At 42.7% G+C, this 19934-nt stretch overlaps 1 protein-coding gene across 4 annotated transcripts; it reads right to left on the bottom strand.

Moving 5' to 3' along the window:
• Positions 1–114: 114 nt before the first annotated feature.
• LOC147868854 (uncharacterized) lies at positions 115–19844 on the bottom strand. Of its 4 annotated transcripts, XM_087324074.1 has the most exons (22): positions 19050–19843; positions 17195–17458; positions 15425–15503; positions 15293–15354; positions 15085–15121; positions 14822–14900; positions 13976–14289; positions 13661–13900; positions 13451–13584; positions 12529–12603; positions 11171–11242; positions 10960–11025; positions 10577–10694; positions 10396–10492; positions 10155–10311; positions 10019–10067; positions 9865–9947; positions 9557–9783; positions 1027–1113; positions 859–934; positions 699–755; positions 115–602 (listed from the first exon to the last, which is right to left on the bottom strand). In XM_087324074.1, exons 1-22 carry the CDS (start codon positions 19776–19778, stop codon positions 519–521), a joined length of 3186 nt encoding a protein of 1061 aa, XP_087180200.1. In that variant the 5' UTR covers positions 19779–19843; the 3' UTR covers positions 115–518. The 4 variants fall into 4 exon arrangements, 3 of the variants coding, with proteins under 3 accessions (XP_087180200.1, XP_087180206.1, XP_087180205.1); XM_087324080.1 differs by lacking the exon at positions 17195–17458 and having other exon boundaries at positions 19050–19844; XM_087324079.1 differs by lacking the exons at positions 15085–15121; positions 15293–15354.
• Positions 19845–19934: the final 90 nt, after the last annotated feature.

Raw genomic sequence — 19934 nt, 5'->3', positions numbered from 1 at the left:
ACCATCACATTACTACCTGACGTCGAAGGATTGTTGCCTATGCACAACATTAATTATTGGCATATCTATCGCTGAAAATATTCTAAAATATTGTCCATACAGAGCAAGTAGTAATTGAGGGCAAAGAGCTACAATAATATATTTTAGCTGATTTTTACAAGAATAATATCTCTTCGTGGCGAATACACTGACCTAATACACATTGATCAGTATTGTGTTTATACATACAAGATTGTTTAGCTATCGAACAAAATAAGCACACATTTGCTAGAAGTCATTATCACTCTTAACCCCTGCTAAGTTTTAAGTTCAAAACAAACACTAACCACTTTGTCGGGAACAAGTTTCTCGCAAGTTGCAGCTACAATGACATGGAAATGCATATCATATTTGTTCATGAGCAGAACTAATTTCTTGTGAATTGAGCTGAATGTGCTCGAAAGGTGAAATGCCATTACTGTGTATCAAATCATTACTTTCGGTATTTTGAAAGATGAGATAATTTCAAGTCAATCTCCTCAATCAATGGGTGCCTCCTCGAGTAGTGGGTGTGTTAGACGCCAATGATTTCTAGATATATCCTTTATATTTTCATAAAGTACCTGCCAGCACATTTCCAATCACATGACCCCTCAAACGAGAAATCTTCATTTTTTTTCATATTATCATGATACATTTTTTATTTACTTTTTCCTTACCACTTTCTGGTCATCACCACCACTGCAGATGTATGTATCATTTGGTGAAATCACAACCTGAAAATCATATATGGTGCATAAATATTGTTGACTGTATAGTATTCTTTCCAGGAAAACAAATAGTGGTGGGACAAATTTGGTGCATATAACATCATTTTACCGTATTTACACAACGTGTGTGACTTGTCATGTGCCTTATACAAGGGTCACCTAGTGACACATCCCACATGGCAATGCTGAACATTTCAAAACATTGTGAAGTAAAATGTTTAGTGAAAAATATCTTTAGTAAGTGTTACACTTAAAATCTATTGCCTTTTTACTATACCTTCCATTTCCACTAGCTGTGACTAATATAGAATCATTATGGAACCATCGTGCATCGTTGACACCTTGATCACCTACATCAACAAAGCTGCGGCAATATGGCATTAGGCAACACACAATATAAACACAGGTAGCTAGAAAATGCATTGAGGTAGAAATATATGAACAAAAGACGAATTCAATCAAGGTGATGGAGCAGCACGAGTGAAGATTACTAGAGAGACACCAGCAACAAATTTCATCACATATGTGTTTGATACATATAAATGGCTTATTATTTATGGGCCAATATGTACGCAATGTGGCAAGAACACAATAATGTTATGTTGGATGTTAGTTTACAACATAGACCCACTCTAACGCACCGCTGCGTCAACGGCAAAATTTCTATACGAATACATCTGGTGCCGTTACGGATGCCCAATCGAATTAATAAGCGACCAAGGGGGGCACTTTCTCGACCAAGTAGTTGAAAGCCTGACGACATTCTATGTCGTTGTCCATAAACGGAGCACACCGTACTATCCGCAAGCAAACGGGTTAGCTGAGTCGACGAACAAAACGCTCCAGAATATCCTCCGGAAGATCGTCAACGAAAACCAAACGGATTGGGATACCAAGCTACATAGCGCGCTTTGGGCATACCGGACAGCATACAAAACGAGCATCCGAACAACACCGTTCCGGTTAGCGTTCGGACTAGAGGCAGTCATGCCGGTGGAATTCCAAGTACCAAGCTTACGGATCCAGCTACGGGAACGGCTGAACGAGAAGGAGTCGGAGGCAATACGGTTAACAGCGCTATGTGAACTCGAGGAACAACGACTGGCAAGCATCCTACACTTAGAATTGGAACAACGGCGACGGAAAGCATTTGTCGACCGGCACAGGAAAGGAAATGAAAAAATGTTCGAAATCGGCAAGCTGGTGTTAGTATTTTAGACCCGGATGGGCAAGATGCCGGGTAAACTACGGTTTAGATGGACCGGCCCGTATTGGTTGACACGTCCTACCAGTTAGGGACACTTGCCGGCGAAGTGCTAGGCAAATGGGTCAACGGATTCAGATTGAAGCCATATAGAGGACCGATGCCCAAGAACCCATTTGAGCAAAGGACCGACACCGGATCGGGAACCGGTGCGGTCTTCTCGGCCGACGCGGACTTCGTTCCTGAAGGCCCGTCACCGCTTCCCTCGGAGTCGGACTCGCGTCGGTCTGACTCGTTCCTATCCGTGCCGGAGCACCTCCATCCTATCCCCTTTACGTGCGCAGACGAACAGGCATCGGCATCTGTTCGCCGGCCTGTTCGGTCGTAACCACTCGCGTGCTCTATTGTGTACTTGTTATTTGTTAATATACAAACACTTGTGTCTCCCTGTCTCTGTGTCCATTCGCATCTTCTGTGTTGACAAGCCGTGCCCCCTGTGTTTCTTTGCTCATACGTGACCGGGCGTCTCTCTCTTTCTCTTTCCCCTTCTATCACCTGCTCTTCGGTTCAAGACCCCGATGGTCCCGCCTCGTTTCTCCACGCACGCGCGTAGCAACGCGACACCGTAAAGGGACTTCTTCAATCGGCATACTGCCGACGTGTTCGGTCCGGAGTGAAATCCGGGGGGTTGTACCATGTACACTTGGTCCTCAAGCTCACCTTGCAGGAATGCATTCTTTACATCCATCAGATGGACGTGCCACCCCTTGGCCGCGGCTACTGCGAACAAAACACGGACGGTCGTCATCTTTGTGACCGGCGCGAACGTCTCATCGTAGTCAATGCCGTGTTTCTGCGCGTAGCCTTTTGCCACTAACCAGGCCTTGTATTGGTTGACTGAGCCGTCGGTGTTGTACTTGACCTTGTACACCCACCTACATCCGATCGGCTTCACACCCTTCGGTGCGTCAACCAGGTCCCAGGTCTCGTTTTCCGCCAATACGTGCATCTCTTCCTCCATCGCGGCGCGCCAATTCGCGTCCTTCGCCGCTTCTGCGTAGCTCCCTGGCTCACGCACTTCCACTACACGGGTCATGTACGCATAGTGATGCGCCATGTACTCGTTGTATCCAAACCACAGAATTGGGTTCTTTTGGCGGGTAAATCGGCGTAATCGGTTATTAGCCGATGTCGAACCTTCTTCTTCCCTTTCTCTTCGCGCGTAAGCCATCTCCTCAACTTCCTACGCGGGGAATGCACGGCCGAGTCTCTACTACTCGCCGGCTCTTCATCGGACTGGTCGTACCGACTCAATCGTCCATTCGGTCCACTTAACCGAACCGAAATCGGACTCTCTTCGGGGGTCCCGATTTCAAGCTCAGCCGGAGGCACCTCGGCCTCGATGTCCTCATCGTCAGAACTCGGATTGGAGGTGAGGTCCAGAGTCGGAGGCAAGTACCAGGACGCGGACTCATCAAACACAACGTCGCGGCTCACGCGCGGTTGTTTGGTACGCGGGTTATAGCACTTATAACCCTTCTACTCGTCCGAATAGCCGACCAAGATACACTTCTCGGCTTTTGCGTCCAACTTCCTCCTTTTCTCCTTCGGCACATGTACATACGCAATGCTACCGAAAACTCATAAGTGTCGCAAGTTCGGCTTTGTTCCAAAGTATAGCTTGTACGCCGACACTTTTTCTCCGATCCGGTTCTGGATGTATACTACGGTTCTTACCGCCTCGGCCCAATAGAACTTGGGCAAGCTCTTCTCCTCCAACATTGCGCGTGCAACTTCCACAACCGACTGATTTTTTCTCTCGGCCACGCCGTTTTGCTCCGGCGTGTATCTACAACTGAATTCGCGCCGAATTCCCATCTGTTGTAGATAACCGTTGAATTGACCGGAAAAGTATTCTTTTCCGCCAACCGACCGCAGGCACTTGATCTTTCTTCCTGTTTCCGTTTCCACGAACCCTTTGAGGTCTCGGAAATAGTCGAAGACTTCGCTTTTCCTCTCAATGAGGTAGATCCACGTGTGCCGCGTGTAGTCGTCGATGAAGGAGACAAAATATCGGCTCCCGCCAAGACTAACGTTTTGTGCCGGCCCCCACACATCAGAGTGTATCAAGTCTAGCTTGTTCCGGCTCCGGTTACGCTCGTTTGGGAAAGGAAGTCAGTGTTGCTTCCCAAGCTGGCAGGCTTCACAAATTTGTGCCTTCCGGCCACTAAATTTGGGCAATCCAAACACCACTTGTTTCGATTGCAAGTCTTGAAGCCGCTGGTAGTTGACGTAACCTATTCGTTTGTGCCATAAGTCGATATCCAACTCGACTTTTTGTCCCTTCGCGAACATTGCGGTGCCACCGTCAGTAGAGTCGAGGATAAACATCCTCCCATCTCTGCGCCCTTGCGCAATAATACGGCCTTCGTCCTCAATGAAGCACTCAAGATGCGTAAACCGAACCTGCATCCCCTGGTCGACGATCTGCCCGACCGACACCAGATTCTTCGTGATGGTCGGGACGTGTAACACGTTCATAAGTTTCCATTTCTGCCCGACATGGCTCAAGGGAACATCACCGACATTCGCGATCGGATGGGGAGTGTCGTCTCCAGTTGCGACTACTCCTGGTTGCGTCGGTTTCTCAAGGTACATCACCATGCCATTCTTGGACGACATCCCGATCAAAGGATGTCCGGTGGAAGAAAAGGACGAAACGATCGGACCGGACGGATGCCGGAAATTCGTGGCGACACACATTGACGACTGCGAGAGGGTGCTGCAGAGGCTAGAGGAAGCGAGGCTCACCTTCTTCGGGGAAAAATCGGCCTTCGGGCAATCAGAGATCATGGTCGTCGGACATCTATGCGGACCGTATGGCCGGAAACCGTCCCCGGCAAAGGTGGAAGCCATCTCCGCAATGAAGCCCGACTGTAACTCGGTCACGAAGGTACGGAGGTTCTTGGGAGCATGCGCGTTCTACCACATATGGATCCCGCATTACGCCCATGTTGCCGAGCCGCTATACGGTGTCGTGATGTGGCGTGCTCGAGGGTGGGAAAAACCGGCGAAAAGGGGGTCAAAAATGTGCATGTGCAATGTGTGTGCACACAAAAGCGATTAATTGTGCATATGCAAAATAAAAAAGGAAAACAAAGGGTAAAAGGGAGGTATAGAAGTTCGTGCAAAAAGTAAGAGAGAGGTGAGATAAAGGGTAGAGGGGAGACAGGCTATAAATTTATAGACATAGAATTATATATTATATAAGAAAGAGTTAGTGGGTTAGTGGATAGTCACATTGACTACTAGCTAGAGGTGCACGGTTCGAATCTAGTCTTACAATGCAGCGTGATTTAAGGAATTTTATTCCTTTTTCATTGAAGACAAATTTGGCGACCCCCCCCTTCTTTTTTTCCTATAAAAGGAGGTCGAGGGGGGCTCATTGGGGGGGACGTTTTGGGAGGAGGAGACTATCGCCAATTTTCCTTCGAAGCTCTTCATCTCCTTATTCACCACTTTTCTTCATCTCATACCCCTTCATCCCCCCCCCATCGCCACGTGCTCGTCTTATTCGCGTCGGCACTCGAAGTGCTCGTGAGCCCAAGCTTCGTTGGTTCGACGTTGCTCCGCCCCGTTCGTCGTTGCGAGCCCGTGTGCTCGCCGTTCGGGTGGTCGTGGTTCGTTGGGATTGGCTTTTTGGTGGTGCTCGTGTGTTCGTCTTCGCCGTGTTCGGTTTTGCCTTGTCTCTAAGGGCATTTTAATATTTATGTTTTGATTGAGCTTGTGGTTAACTATATATAAGTTGCCATTGTAAACAAAACCCTATTTTATAAAGGGTCCTCTTACATTAGATTCGAACACGTATTTAACTCTTTGGTCAATATCGTTCGTGTTTCTTTCTCTCCTTCTTTCTTTATTTGTGTCTTTCTTGTACGTTCGGCCGTCTTGTGACGAGGGGACCGTTCGGGCTTGCCCATGCACCTCTCCTCCTCATAAAGGCGTACGAGCATTTGTATGTGTGTTTGTGTCTTCCTTGTACGTTCGACCGTCTTGTGACGAGGGGACCGTTCGGGCTTGCCCATGCACCTCTCCTCCTCATAAAGGCGTACGAGCATTTGTGCGTGTGTTTGTGTCTTCCTTGTACGTTCGGCCGTCTTGTGACGAGGGAACCGTTCGGGCTTGCCCATGCACCTCTCCTCCTCATAAAGGCGTACGAGCATTTGTGTGTGTGTTTGTGTCTTCCTTGTACATTCGACCGTCTTGTGACGAGGGGACCGTTCGGGCTTGCCCATGCACCTCTCCTCCTCATAAAGGCGTACGAGCATTTGTGTGTGTGTTTGTGTCTTCCTTGTATGTTCGACCGTCTTGTGACGAGGGAACCGTTCGGGCTTGCCCATGCACCTCTCCTCCTCATAAAGGCATACGAGCATTTTGTGCGTGTGTTTTGTGTCTTCCTCGTACGTTCGACGTCTTGTCACGAGGGAGCGTTCAGGCGCGCCCATGCACCTCTCCTCCTCATAAAGCCATACGGACATTCGTGTTTGTGTTATCGTCCCCTTTGTGCGTTCATGTTGCGTGCTCATCTTGCTTGTACTCGTTTGGTCACTTGGCTCGTACGGTGATCTCGGAAGGTCGACGAGTCGTGATCAACGAGAGCCACCGGCCTCACAAAACAAAGGGGAACGAGACCTTGCTCGAGAAGGGGTGGGGAAGTAGTATTGTCATAAAGCAAACCTCGGGTCTTCTCTATCCCTTGAGTACTCCCTAGTCCGAGACCCCCGTGGTCCCGCCCAAGTAACACGCGCGCGAAACTTCGCGACAACGGGTTGCTGAAAAAGGGGCGAAAATTCGAGTGGCGAGACGAGCATATGGAGTCGGTGCGAAAGATGAAGGAGGCTCTTGCTGCAGCCCCGGCACTCCGGAAGGTTGTCTACGAGAAAGGCCCTCCCGTTTACATAACGGTAGATACGAGTCCGACCGGGATCGGATGGGTCGTCAACCAAGAAGATGAGGACGGCATTCGGTTCCCAATCCGATTCGGCGCGAAGGTCCTCAGTTAGCGACAGCGAGGATACGCCCAGGTTAAACGCGAACTCTGGGGTATCGTTTCGGCGGTGAAAGCCGATAAAGACTATCTGATTGGGACAGAGGTGATTATCGAGACGGATTGCCTGCCGATTCTCGGCATGGTTTCCGGATGCGCAACCCCGGACCTGGCAATGCTCAGGTAGATAGCGTACATCAAGTCCCTGGATCCGGAAATACGACACATTTCCGGGAAAGACAATGCCATGGCCGACATGCTTTCGAGTGCGCGATTCGACGACAAGGGCGGCATGGTTTCGGAAGACGAGGAAGTCGGCGTAGACTTCTTCGAGGCGGCTTACGTAACAACCGAGAGGGGAAGCACTCCGGCGCTTAACAATTTCAACGAGAGCAAGTACGACGAGGAGTGGCTGCAGATTGGGGAATTCTTGAGGACAATGATGCCAGACGCATCGTGGACAAGGGACGAGGCCAACCGGATCCGGAAGAAAGCATACCAATTCTTTCTCCGGGACAGATACTTGTGGAAGCACCCGAAGAAGAGGAACGGCATCCCGCTCCGAGTAGTGGCGATGAAGGAGGAACAGGAGGAATTGCTGAAGGCCTACCACGACAGCCCCTGGCCTGGGCACCGTGGGACGTGGGCCACGTTCGAGAAGCTAAAGGGGAAGTACTGGTGGCCGGGACTGTACCGGGACGTGCATCGGTTCGTGACAACTTGTGAGAGCTGTCAGATGCACTCCATAGTCCGACATCGGGACGAGCTTCACCCTACTTACCCTCCGGCCATCCACTTCAAATGGATGGTAGATTTGGTGACGATGCCGATGGGCGTAGGGCAGATGCGATATCTGGTGCTGGCCCGGGAGGACCTAACGAATCAGGTGGAAGGCCGAGCCCTGCAGAACAAAACAACCGCGGTCGTGTGTCGATTCCTGATCGAGGACGTGATATGCCGGTACGGGTGCGTCGGGAAGATTGTGGCTGACCGCGGGGAGTTGGACGCCGAAGAGGCCGAGGAGCTGTTCGACCGATTAGGGGTCAAGCTCTCGCTCACCACAGCGTACAATCCGGAGGCGAACGGGAAGGTGGAGCGCGGACACGGACCGATCGTCAAAGCGCTAGTCCGGGCATGCGGAGGCCAGGTCGGGAACTGGCCACGGCTGTTACCTTATGCCTTGTGGGCAGACAGGACAACACACAGTTCGATAACAGGGTTCATGCTGTCAGAGCTCATGTTCGGAGAGAATTCGATCATGCCGATGGAACGGACGATCTCCTCTTGGGCGACAGTGGACTGGAGAGACGAGATGAGCCGGGAAGAACTGCTAGCGGCACGTATACGGCAACTCGAGCGGAGGCCAAAGGACGTGGAACGAGCGGCGGAGAGACTTTGGACGGCGAGGATGAAGAACAAAGCCCGGTTCGACCGAACGCACCGGCTCCGGCCTAAGAAAATCGAGGAAGGCGACTGGGTGCTAGTCTACGACAGCAGCCTCGACAACCAGCACCGAGCAACACGGAAGTTTGCGAAGCGGTGGTTCGGGCCTTACGTGGTAACGAGCGCCAACGACAACGGGATGTATCACCTAGCGGAACTCAACGGTACGAGGATGGCGATGCCGGTAGTGGGGAAGCGGATCAAAGCGTTCAAGAAACGCCACGACGACAAACCGGATCTAAGAGGCCTGGACAGCGAAGACAAACAGTCTGAAACGGAGGGCGAACCGATGGACGAAGAAACAGAACCCAGACCGGTTTTCTCCAACCAGAACCCAATTTTGGCGCATACCGGTGGATGCGCGGTTAGGTGGGGGCGGATGTCGTGAAGAAAACCGTCCCTTGGCGCAATCGGTGAATAGCGCACATGAACCGGCCCTTCACGTGTGCGCGCTCTTAATGTATATAATAGAGAATGAGGTACATAGAGAGATCCTGGGTAGTTAGATTCAGTAGGTAGGACTTCTACCAAAGTGCACAGCTAGATTATCAGACCACATGTTCTAAACACAACTAGATACAAGGATATAATTTCATGGATGGTGTTGCTATACATGACACTCTCTTTTCTGCGATTCTATGTAACCTGTGTCAAAGCAGATTTTCCCACCTGAAGTAAACAGAAGACAATTGGAAAAGGAATTCACAATCTCTGAGGTAAGAGGTTTAAGCATGCTTTCCATTCACAGCTGCGCATTGCATGATACGATCTCTGATAAACGACAATCTTGATAAGAATATCATATTTTCAATCTAAAGGAGAATGCTGCCCACAATAGACTTCACACAAGAGATCAGAGATCAGTATGTCCCTGTAAGCCTCAGAGGTCAGAATTTTGTAATCATATAAACTAATTTCCCTTGGCTTCTCATTCTACTAACAGTTCTAATCATCAAGGACAAAGGAGAAGGAAAAACTTGCTTTTGGTTTCACAGGCCATTTTGATGTTGTCAGTTCAAAAAGCATATAAGACAAATTTCAATATGTAGGGAAATTACAAAGATACAAGATACACGTTATAAATACAATAAATTCCTTCAAAGCAGTTCTTACCCAGGCATTTGGCCTGCATTCTGAGATGTTGGCATTGGAATACCATGACATAGGCAATGCAAAGCTCTAATCTTTCGTGAGTCATAATTAGCCAAACGAATAGGTGCATCAACAGGCTTTATCCCAGGCTTCATCGACAGCATCCGTGTATCCCAGACAATGGTTGTATTTGCAGTGCTTGAAGCTTGAAGAAATATGCCACATGAACTAAAAGAGACGGATGTGACCTACAGTCATTTTTATTAAACCACGGTAATTAAAAATGACATTTATGTGACCCCTTTAATCACGCAATTTCTGATCTTCACCTCAGAATTTGATCCCACTGGTAACCTTGTAATAGCTCCACAAGACCTGACATCAAAGAGCCCAACAGAACCATCACCAGCACCTACATGAGATGGAACCATTAGATAATGCCCATATTAAGAGCTAAAAATGGTCAATAAGTTATTACGGTACCTGTAGCAATTGTCATCCCATTTGGGTCAGTCTTCAATGAGGTTATGTACTATGGAATATCCAAAAACAGTGTTATTTTATGTTTTGTTGGTACGTTCCAAGTTCTAAACTATAACACGAGGTATTAGATACATACAGAGTCATTTGCTGGAAAAGATGCAACAATCTCAGGAGCTTGAATGTCCCAAATCTGCACAATGGCAGCACCTCCTAAAGAGTCACTCCCACAAATAAGTAGATTTTGATTACAGAACTCCAATGCATCCATGCAAGGCAATCCTACTGTTTGGTTTCTATAAAGTGGAGAGGAAATTGGTTAGGATCTAATTTGTGATTCCAAATTTCAGGCATTGCGGATGGAAAAGAAACATCTTTACCTCAATTCTCTATTTAGGTCACAAGACATTTCTCCGCTGCTAACATTCCAAAGTAATACTTGATTATCTCCTTGGCCACCACTAGTAGCCACTACATCTGTTCCAAAAGCATTCAGGTCCTTATATCTTTAAATCCATAAAACGTCTCACTATTTGGTTAAAATTAGGGGAAATAACTCACAAGATTGCCACCCATTAACAGCCATCGCATTGATTTTTTTCCTGTGACCACTTGCATTTTCATCCCAAGATCCTGGCCCCAATGTGTGCAAACATGCCCCGCCCACTGAATCCCAAATCTAATTGAAGCAACATTCCATGAAACAGTAAAGCTTCAGATTTCAGATTGTAAGTCCTGTTATTGTAAGTTGCATCAAACTTGAGAATGTCACGAAGGAATGAAATGCAAGGTTCAAAATTGAAGTATAATATACTGCATGAACTCATTGGATGGTAACATCAGAGAAGGCATATACATATGTATTTCAAGCAAAGTCATCTAACATTGAGTAACCCTAAACACTGTTTAACTGTTCAAGCAAAGTCAACCAATATAACTCTGACCTTGACAAGATTGCTTCCACAAGAAACAATGCGTTCTCCTTCTACCGCAAACTCAATTGCCTGGATCTACAACACCTCAAAACAAACATCAACCAAAAGAAGCCATTCAGAATTGACAGACTGCTTGGCACTATCACCTCATATTCTAGTAAACACACTAACCTAACTGTGAATGCTTTCAGTGTAAAGCTACATGTCAAGAGAATTAGACCTGGCAATCATGCCCAATAAGCTTTGTTGGTTTTCCAGTTAATAGATCATATAGCAGCAACTCATTTGGTGCCTGCAGAACTCAGAACATAAATCAAGAATATACATTAGCTTCACTTGTACAGATCTCAAACATTCAAATACCTTGACTATGGAATGGATGGATAGTGGACTATATATTACATGGAGGAAAGAGCAATGGAGTCTTTGAAAATGCAAATCATACTACTTTGTCGTCTTATCTGAGGCCTGTCCTCCAAAGCTCTGCTAAGCCTATGTAACCTTGTCTTACTAGCATCAAGAAGGTTTCCATCTAGGAGTTTCTGGATAAACCCAAAATCAATGTAACTTCTTATTAAAAAGCAACTCAGAAGAATGGAGACGATTTGCTACTCTGGTGAATCTAAACAAGCTCAGTAGCTCTAGAGGCTGGCACCAATGGATCTATCGGATTTGGTTTTGATCAATAAGAAAGTATCAAAGATACCTCTGATCCAGATGATCTATCATTCAGAGGACTGGTGGAGAACCCCACTCTCTGGTAAAACAGGCATTGAGCATATTATGGAGTCTATATCACGTTCTATATGGCCATCAAATCATCCTCCCTATTCAATCTCCACAGTATGAGAGGATACTATGATTTGAGCAATGGTGATTGTTACATGGATATATCCAAACCCCAGGGAATCTAATGATACCACCCATGGTCAACCTCAAAATATAAAATCCCGAATCAGACAAATCTGAATGAAGATCCAGCAGTAACAAAAAATTGAAGTGCTCATTTTTGCCCAGAATGTGGCCAAAGATAGATAACTGGAGCATATAAATCATGTATACTGAGAAATTTCTATAATATACAAGATTACTACCCAAGACTTGTTTCATGCATTACCAAAAAAACAGGATAAACTCTTGTCATTTACAGAACAGAAATGCAAAAGACATCATTTGCAGTGGATTCACAATACATCATACTACAGACATTCTTACTCTAACATTCATCTTTGTACCAGATGACAATTCCAAAAATTCCTACTCAAACCCTTGATTATTATTATATTACCTGAGTTCTAAATTTTTACAACTATGACTAGAACCTAGAAAGAACTCAGGAACCCCTTGAAAAGGGGAGATACTGATACATGAAGAAATCTGTCTATGCAACACATGAAGAAATCTTACTCCAGGAGATTCATTGAGCATTGTCTACTATTCTTTTACCTTAAAAATTGTGCTCACATGGATCTTAACATTATAGTGTGGGAGTCTATAATTACTGTATGCAACGTGTATATGTGCAATTGTGTAATGTAGAGATATTATGCACAAATATATGATCAAAAGAGATATTACAGCATTGGAGCTGCAAACAAGTTGAGGTAGATTTTTGGGATGAAATCTCACATCCAGCACCTTCTGTACACCTTGCTGCAATCAGAAATGAATTGTGAGATATGCAACTAGAAGAAGAGCACAGTTTCAAGAAATAGCTTTGCATGGACACACAACAAGTAGCACAACTATAAAGATAGATGATGGCCTTATTATATCAGCAATCACATAATAACAAAAGTCAATATGTTGATTTTTTATGCACATAACATTTATTATATAGCATTCCCAAATTCAGTACATGTATCATCTTTTTGCACGAACGCAGGAAAACCCAACACATTATAGGACTTTCTCAATGTCATGAAAATTATTTCAGCTACATAATCCATTGGCTTATCTCTGAGCAGAAATTCCAAAGCTAGCTCTATATTTTATAAAAATATGTTCAATGTAGCTACATTGAGACGAGGGAATAAATGGTGTGTTTACAGGGAGTGTTCACTTCTCTCTGAACAGAATTCTAAAGCTGATTTTCATATTTCATTAAAAATGATTTTAGTGTAACTAGATTAAGACAAGCAAATAAACAGTTGATGCTATATGTTTCTAAACAGAAATTCTAACGCTGATTTCATATTTCACAAAAATGCGTTTGATGTAACTAGATTGACACAAGGGAAAAAGTAGTGTCGACTGGTAACAGTCACAATACATGATGAGCCTATGCTATTTCCCCCAATGGGATTGAGATATGCGAAGGTAGATTCTCAGGAGAAGTAGAATTATTTGTAAAGATTTGCTTAGCTATATACTCTTACGACAAAATTATACTAGAACTTTTCTTGTTAAGAACAAAAAGTCATCATAAATAATTTTAGTTCTTAGTATGGAGAGTTACTACTAAAACAATACTAGCCGCTAAATTCACCTATTTGCTTACATCTGCCATGCCAAGTGGAGCAGCAACAGCAACACTGGAGGTATATGCACTCCAGCACGGTTGCCAAGTAGAAAAAGCCTTTCTTTGTAAGTAAACCCCACATCCTGTAAACTGTCTCTCAAGAGAATACCATCCTGGCACAAACAGAAGGGAACTTAACATTGCACTAACAGCAATTAGAAATGCATTTTAAGATGGCACTATATTCACCTTCCATTAAAGACTTCCAACGATGACGTTGTCCGCTCTTCAACGTGCAGAATGGAACCACTCGATATCCAATCCCAGCACCTCTCTCGCGCTCTTGAAGGAACTTAACTTGGCTGCCTGTCATCTTTGATGCTCTTGATTCATCCATTCTATTCAGTGAAGCTGCTGAGCTTGAACCATTCAGAGGACCAATCTTCTCCAAACAAATATTACTGTTCCACGTGCTAAGATTTGAACTGCCTAATAAATGATACATATGTCTTGATAAATATACAGTAAGCTACTATGCCAGCTATTGTATAAAATGAAACAAACCTGCATCTATTTCAGTAAAGGCCCAAGAAAGAACCCTGTTATGAAATTTTTCCTTTAATCTTTTTCTTTTCTTCGGAGATTTTATATCTCTGGACTGCATGATATCCCTAAATCTCCTCAGGCTAGTTTCAGGATCTTCATTAGACAGGTTTTTCGAGTCAAATGCAACTCCTGAAGGACCAGCTTGATTGGAATTGTCTGCAGATTGGTGTGCAGAACTACTTGGTCTGTCTGAGATATCAAAGGACACCATTCTCATTTGCTCTTTAATTTGTGTGATCTGAGCCAACAGCTGTTCCTGTAACTCAGATAGGCTGCACAAAAGAAGACATAATATTTTAGTACAATAACTCGAATTTAAGACATAGCAAATACATGGAGATTTTGTTAACATCATTAATAACTTCTAAAAGCTAGTGCCAATTGGTAGCTAGCATGGGTTCTAGGACTGAGTTCCTTTGAAATAAATTGCTCTATTATTCTCAATCTTTCATCACAATAGACCCAGTGAGATTAAATGAATCCCATTTGAGATGCGCCTCTACATGCCTTTTGGTCTTCCTGGTTATTCCTAATAGGGAATTTCTCCCATTATTTATAGCATATCAAAGGATAATCTTACAGTATCCCTTCACCCTGGAAACCAAATGTAAACAAACTCATGCAATAATGTTATTTCTGTATGTATATATAATATGTTGTATGTATATATAATATGTGCATATATATGTGTGTTGTGTACATATATATATATATATGGTACTCAAAAAAACCTCAATATCATATCATCTGTGCGTGCGTGCGTGTGTGTGTATAACATTGTGCACTAAAGGTAAAGAAACGTACATGTCATATTTTCTTCTAGCCTCTGCTTTATCCATTGTTGGTTCCGTTCTGAGCTTTGCAGTTTCAAGAGAATAACTGACTGCATAGCATAATTCAGCAATATGCTATTTTGAGAAGCCCATATTATCAACTATTAAAGAACATCGGACTACATGAGCCCTAGAGAGACAAGAATTAACCTAAATATCAATAGCTTCTAAACAAATACCTGACATCTTCAAATTAAAATATTCATAACATGTCATGTACATCTGCAAACTCACCCTTTATATTATTTTCTCTCTGCAACTGCATGACACCCTGAAATTTTTATTTTTACTAAACAATGTTAGTGTGGGAGGCAGGATCTCATTTTTAAATAATTTAGAAGTCGATAGCCTAATATTTTTCAAGCGGGTCAATAAACAGTGCATATTAGAAAGTTTAAAAAACAAAAGACACATCCATGCAGGATATAGAGTGATTCCATACAGATGCCATGGTGAAAGAACTGTCACCAACTTTTGCCTTTCCATTGACAGTCTTGTTGCATGCTATAGAGAAAAACTATAGTGAGAAGAACAACAAAGAGCAAAAATTACTCTAAATCATCCAAATATTTACCAGCAACAACAGTATCAGACCCTTCCTTCAGAAACTTGCGCGGTGGTCTCTTTCTCTTTCTTTTCTTTTTTAGCCGTAGCTGATAAACAAAAAGAAATTTCTACGTTTTCACGTTGTGTAAAAACATTAAAACATAAGAAAGTTCAATAATTTTTGTATGAACAAACAAAAATATAATATTTCAGCTTATTGTATTTTTTACAGACTCTGGTGTTTAATAAATTTCATATGAAGAACATACTTGAGTGGAAAACATAATTCTTAATTCAAATTGCTTCCAAACATCATAAAGTCTAGCTTGTTTCACTTTCTCCAACACCAAAAACATATAGACTTGCTCCGAAAATAACATCATTTCAAAAAGTAGAACTGCTAAGAGTGTTGAGATTGTTTCTATCTAGATCCTTGATACCTAACTGTTCTAACAAATAGTGTGAGGATTGTCAAAGCCATACGTTTGGCCAGGTACAACATTATTCATATGGTGCATAGTAGTAACATGATGTCAAACATGTCCGCATCCATCTTGTAAAAATTTGTTGCTCCACATTTTTGTTAGTCGGTAACTTTGAAAGTTTATTTCTACATCAATACAACATGATAGATATTATTACTCAATATAGGATAAGATCCAGCTACCCTTTTACTTTCTAGGGAATATATGATTCATCATCAAGGTCTGAAACATAATCCAATAAAACTTTTATACCACCCTTTGCTTTTTGTACTGTCAAAGTTATCACAAGGAGAGGAAGCATGACTATTCTAGAGAGGATGCTAGATGCTCCATCATACCTAATCTGTCAAACACATGATAATGATCCTTCCATGAAGTTTCAATAAACATTGGCTGAAATAGATATTGAGGATTACAAGTCAGGGATTCAATTTAATGAGCAGTTTTGTAGATTAATTGGTGGGCAATGCACATCTTTGAATGTTTTTATCTACATTTTAGTTATGTCACTTTGTTAAGTACACAAGTTTAACTTTTTCCTTGCATCACGTAGAATGTCCGAATACCAGAAGTAAAAGATGTGTCCCTCACTCACTAGCATAGAGAGCCAATTCTCTAGGAAAACTCGAGGGAGCATAATTAAATGCATAAGATGATGGCAAGAGAGCTGTTCCCCCCTGATTTATCTATTTTGGAATGCGTCAGGAAGATCAAGGATATGGCAAAGTCAAAACACATATGACAATGGCCTAAGGACTACATTAATGCAAGTAAAATGCTTCTCATTGTGGAGAGAGAATGTCTAAGGCATTACAAAGTTCAGTTCAATAGACGATAAATAAATTGTGGAGAGACGGAATTTGCAAAGACATGTTATGGACTACTAGATTAAGAAATATCCTTAAGCATGATCATAAGTATAGCCTCAAAATCAAGTTAGGAACCAGCATGTCCAGTAGCTCAGAGTTTGACCAAAGCCCAAAATGTCCAAAAAGCTCCAGGGCTGATGAAAAACTGTTGTCCAAAGCTAAACATACATGATTCAAGGGTTTGAATTGCATTGAACGGTTGAAAAAAATTTCATCCTTGATAAAACATCTCTCTTTGAAACTCAACTTAAGGAGAAGAAAAATACATCCACATGGGTCAATGACATACTTCCAAGAAAATGATGTGCTAAAATGCCCAACTTTCTTTCTTATAAAAAATAAATGCTTTCATATGTAGTTTTATATAAGAATGGCATGTATTTTACCAGAAAAATCAATATGCAATATTGAACAAATCAATTTCAAGAGAATAATAGATCTCACCACAACGCCATTCAGAACTTTTTTCTTCTTCTTTTTAATTATATTGGTGTGGCACTTCTGAATATAGTGGAATAAGTGATGTCTTGTATGCTTTTCTAACAGCTCTGCTCTTAGAATTGGATTTGTCTCTAGCCACACCTCTATTGCTCTTGCTCCAACAACAGATCCCATATTTAGGCTCTCAAGCCAAGAATACACAGGCTTCCATTTATCACTTCGTTTGAACCTTGCAGTAGGTGGTTCAAGAACCTCGACATCCTTCATCTGAGAGAATTTTAACATCAATAAAATATATAAGCATTATATTGGTTCATCCAGAAAAATCTTACAATCACTTAAATATTTTCTTGCAACTCTATACATGCTTTTACAAATAAATTCCTGTCTTGAATGTAGTAGAATAAGAAGCAAAGATGAGCAACTATAAGGTACATAAGGGTTCTCTTATATATCCATGTCTATAGGTAGAAGGATATTCTCTCCAAAACATGTTCCCAATAGTTAATAAGTAGAAGCTAGCCATATGTCTCTCCTACTCTCCTAACCTGAGACCAATTAGTTTCTCAAACAAGAGCATGGAGAGATCAGACGGAAAATAAGTTGTGCTTAATGGTGTACAATAGTAGCAATACCATGATCTTAAGCATCCTACTTCATTATCTCATCAAGCTATATACTAATTAGCTTATCACTAGCGTGATAATGACTTTAACAGTCTGGCTATGCATAGTATATGCTAATAACAATATAATGGACTTATGTACCATATATACTTAAGAAACCGAATATAGTCCATCGAGAGTCCAAACAATATTCTAATTCTTATAACATAATTTAATGCCCAATTCTAAAGAATAATTTTAATGGTATAGGGATATGATAAGTGATAATCACTTATTCTAGGACTTTCAACAGACCCATAAAGACCTATAACATGAGAGAACTTCTTGGTCTGGGAACCTGGGGAGTTGAGCTATATAAAGGGAACTACATATCCCCCTCATTATGATATTTCTTTGCTGAGACTTTATTGGTGAGACACAGCTCTCATTATGACAATTTACATTTATCTCAACTTCCAAGGTAAAACATAAGATTATATTTGGTCATATGGAATGCCGAAGGAGTTTTATGTTCGTCTCTTCTCCTTCATTTGAGGGTGGTTAGTGTGGTTAAGCACCCTTAAACCATTATCCCTAAATCTTTTCATTTATTCCTTATGATTTTTAATCAATTCATAATATTTGGTATCAAGATCTCAACAACATCTAAAATATGTCATAATGAAGGAGGTAGCTAGTCTCCTTAATATAGCTCATCTCCTTAGGCTCCCAAACCTCCACATGTTCCCAACTTAGTTGTAGGTCCTTATGGGTTTGTCTGGGTCTTAGATTACCTTACCACTAAATTATAAATGACCTTAACACTTAATATAGCTCAACTCCTTAGGCTCCCAGACCTCCACATGTTCCCATGTGTTAATAGGTCCTTATGGGTTCGTCAGGGTCTTAGCTTACCTTAGCACATATCATGACCCAAATGTTGGGCATCCAAAGTTCGGATGTTCTGTTGATGAGACCATATCTAGACTTTTAATGACTTCTATAGCCTAGTTATGTTATATTTGTAATAGTGTTATGGACTGAACATCCTACATACTTAGAGAAGCCAAATATAGGGCATTTAGAGTCTAGAAAATGTGCTAACTGTACTATCTCTACTCTCTTAATGAATTCTGAGGCCTACTTATGTGTATACTCATAACAACATTATTGACTTAATCATCTTATATGCTTAAAAAACCTATAAATTTGTTAAACAACTTTAGTTCCAATGTAGGATATCATAAACATACATGTTCAGCTCGTCTCATGAGCTTATGTTGAGCAACAAGGAAGCGAAAAAGATGTGTTCTCGGCATCGTGACGATCTCTCTTGAAAGCTTTTCTTTGTTTCCTTTTACCCATTCTTCTACCTCATCAAAAGAAACATTCCGACGACGAGGTAATGTCCATAGCCAACCTCTTGCAGCCTCCCAACCATTCTTCTCTTTATTATCGTTGTATATATAGTCACTTCTCCTCTCCTCCTCCCCTTCCACATGAACAAAACCTGATCCATCTTGCTCTACGTCTTCATCATCTTCTCCTTCTACATGAATAAACCCTGATCCATCTTGCTCTACGTCTTTATTCTCTTCTCCTTCCACATGAACAAACCCTGATCCATCTTGACCTATCTCTTCATTCTCCACAAGTTCTTCAAAAGACCTATCTTGATGATTATCACAGCCACCATCACCATCACCAAACCCAAATCCATCTGGCTCAACATAATCATCCTCTGAAAAATCTGAGGACCCGCCGAGATGGTCATCTTCATCACTATCAGTATCACCAATACCATTATCCTCACGACAACCCTCATCACCATCACCATCACCATCATGGGTGACCTCAATCTTCTCCTCTTCTTGATCATAATTACAAGAATTATGTTGAATTTCGCTGAGCTCCCTGTTTCCTTCACCTTGAAAAGAAGTAATACGAGCACTTTGATCTGCGGATTCAAGCTCGTTGGCCATGGCCCAGCGAAGGTGCGTGCTTTTTTTCCCCCTGTATGGAAATGTCGAAAGCAAACCAAACTACATACAACAACTTTTCTTGTGGCCCCTTGGGTCTTGTCTCGGAATAGGAATGACTCTTTGTAAATTCACAAACTTGTAAGTTCTTGTCTCCAT

The sequence above is a fragment of the Azolla caroliniana genome, unplaced genomic scaffold (assembly GCF_043228905.1).
Source record: "Azolla caroliniana isolate FFs.n. ecotype wild unplaced genomic scaffold, voAzoCaro1.0.p SCAF_1, whole genome shotgun sequence".
Classification (NCBI taxonomy): Eukaryota; Viridiplantae; Streptophyta; class Polypodiopsida; order Salviniales; family Salviniaceae; genus Azolla; species Azolla caroliniana.
The sequence above is the reverse complement of the archived record's forward strand: the minus strand, read 5'-3'. Positions and strand labels throughout refer to the sequence as shown.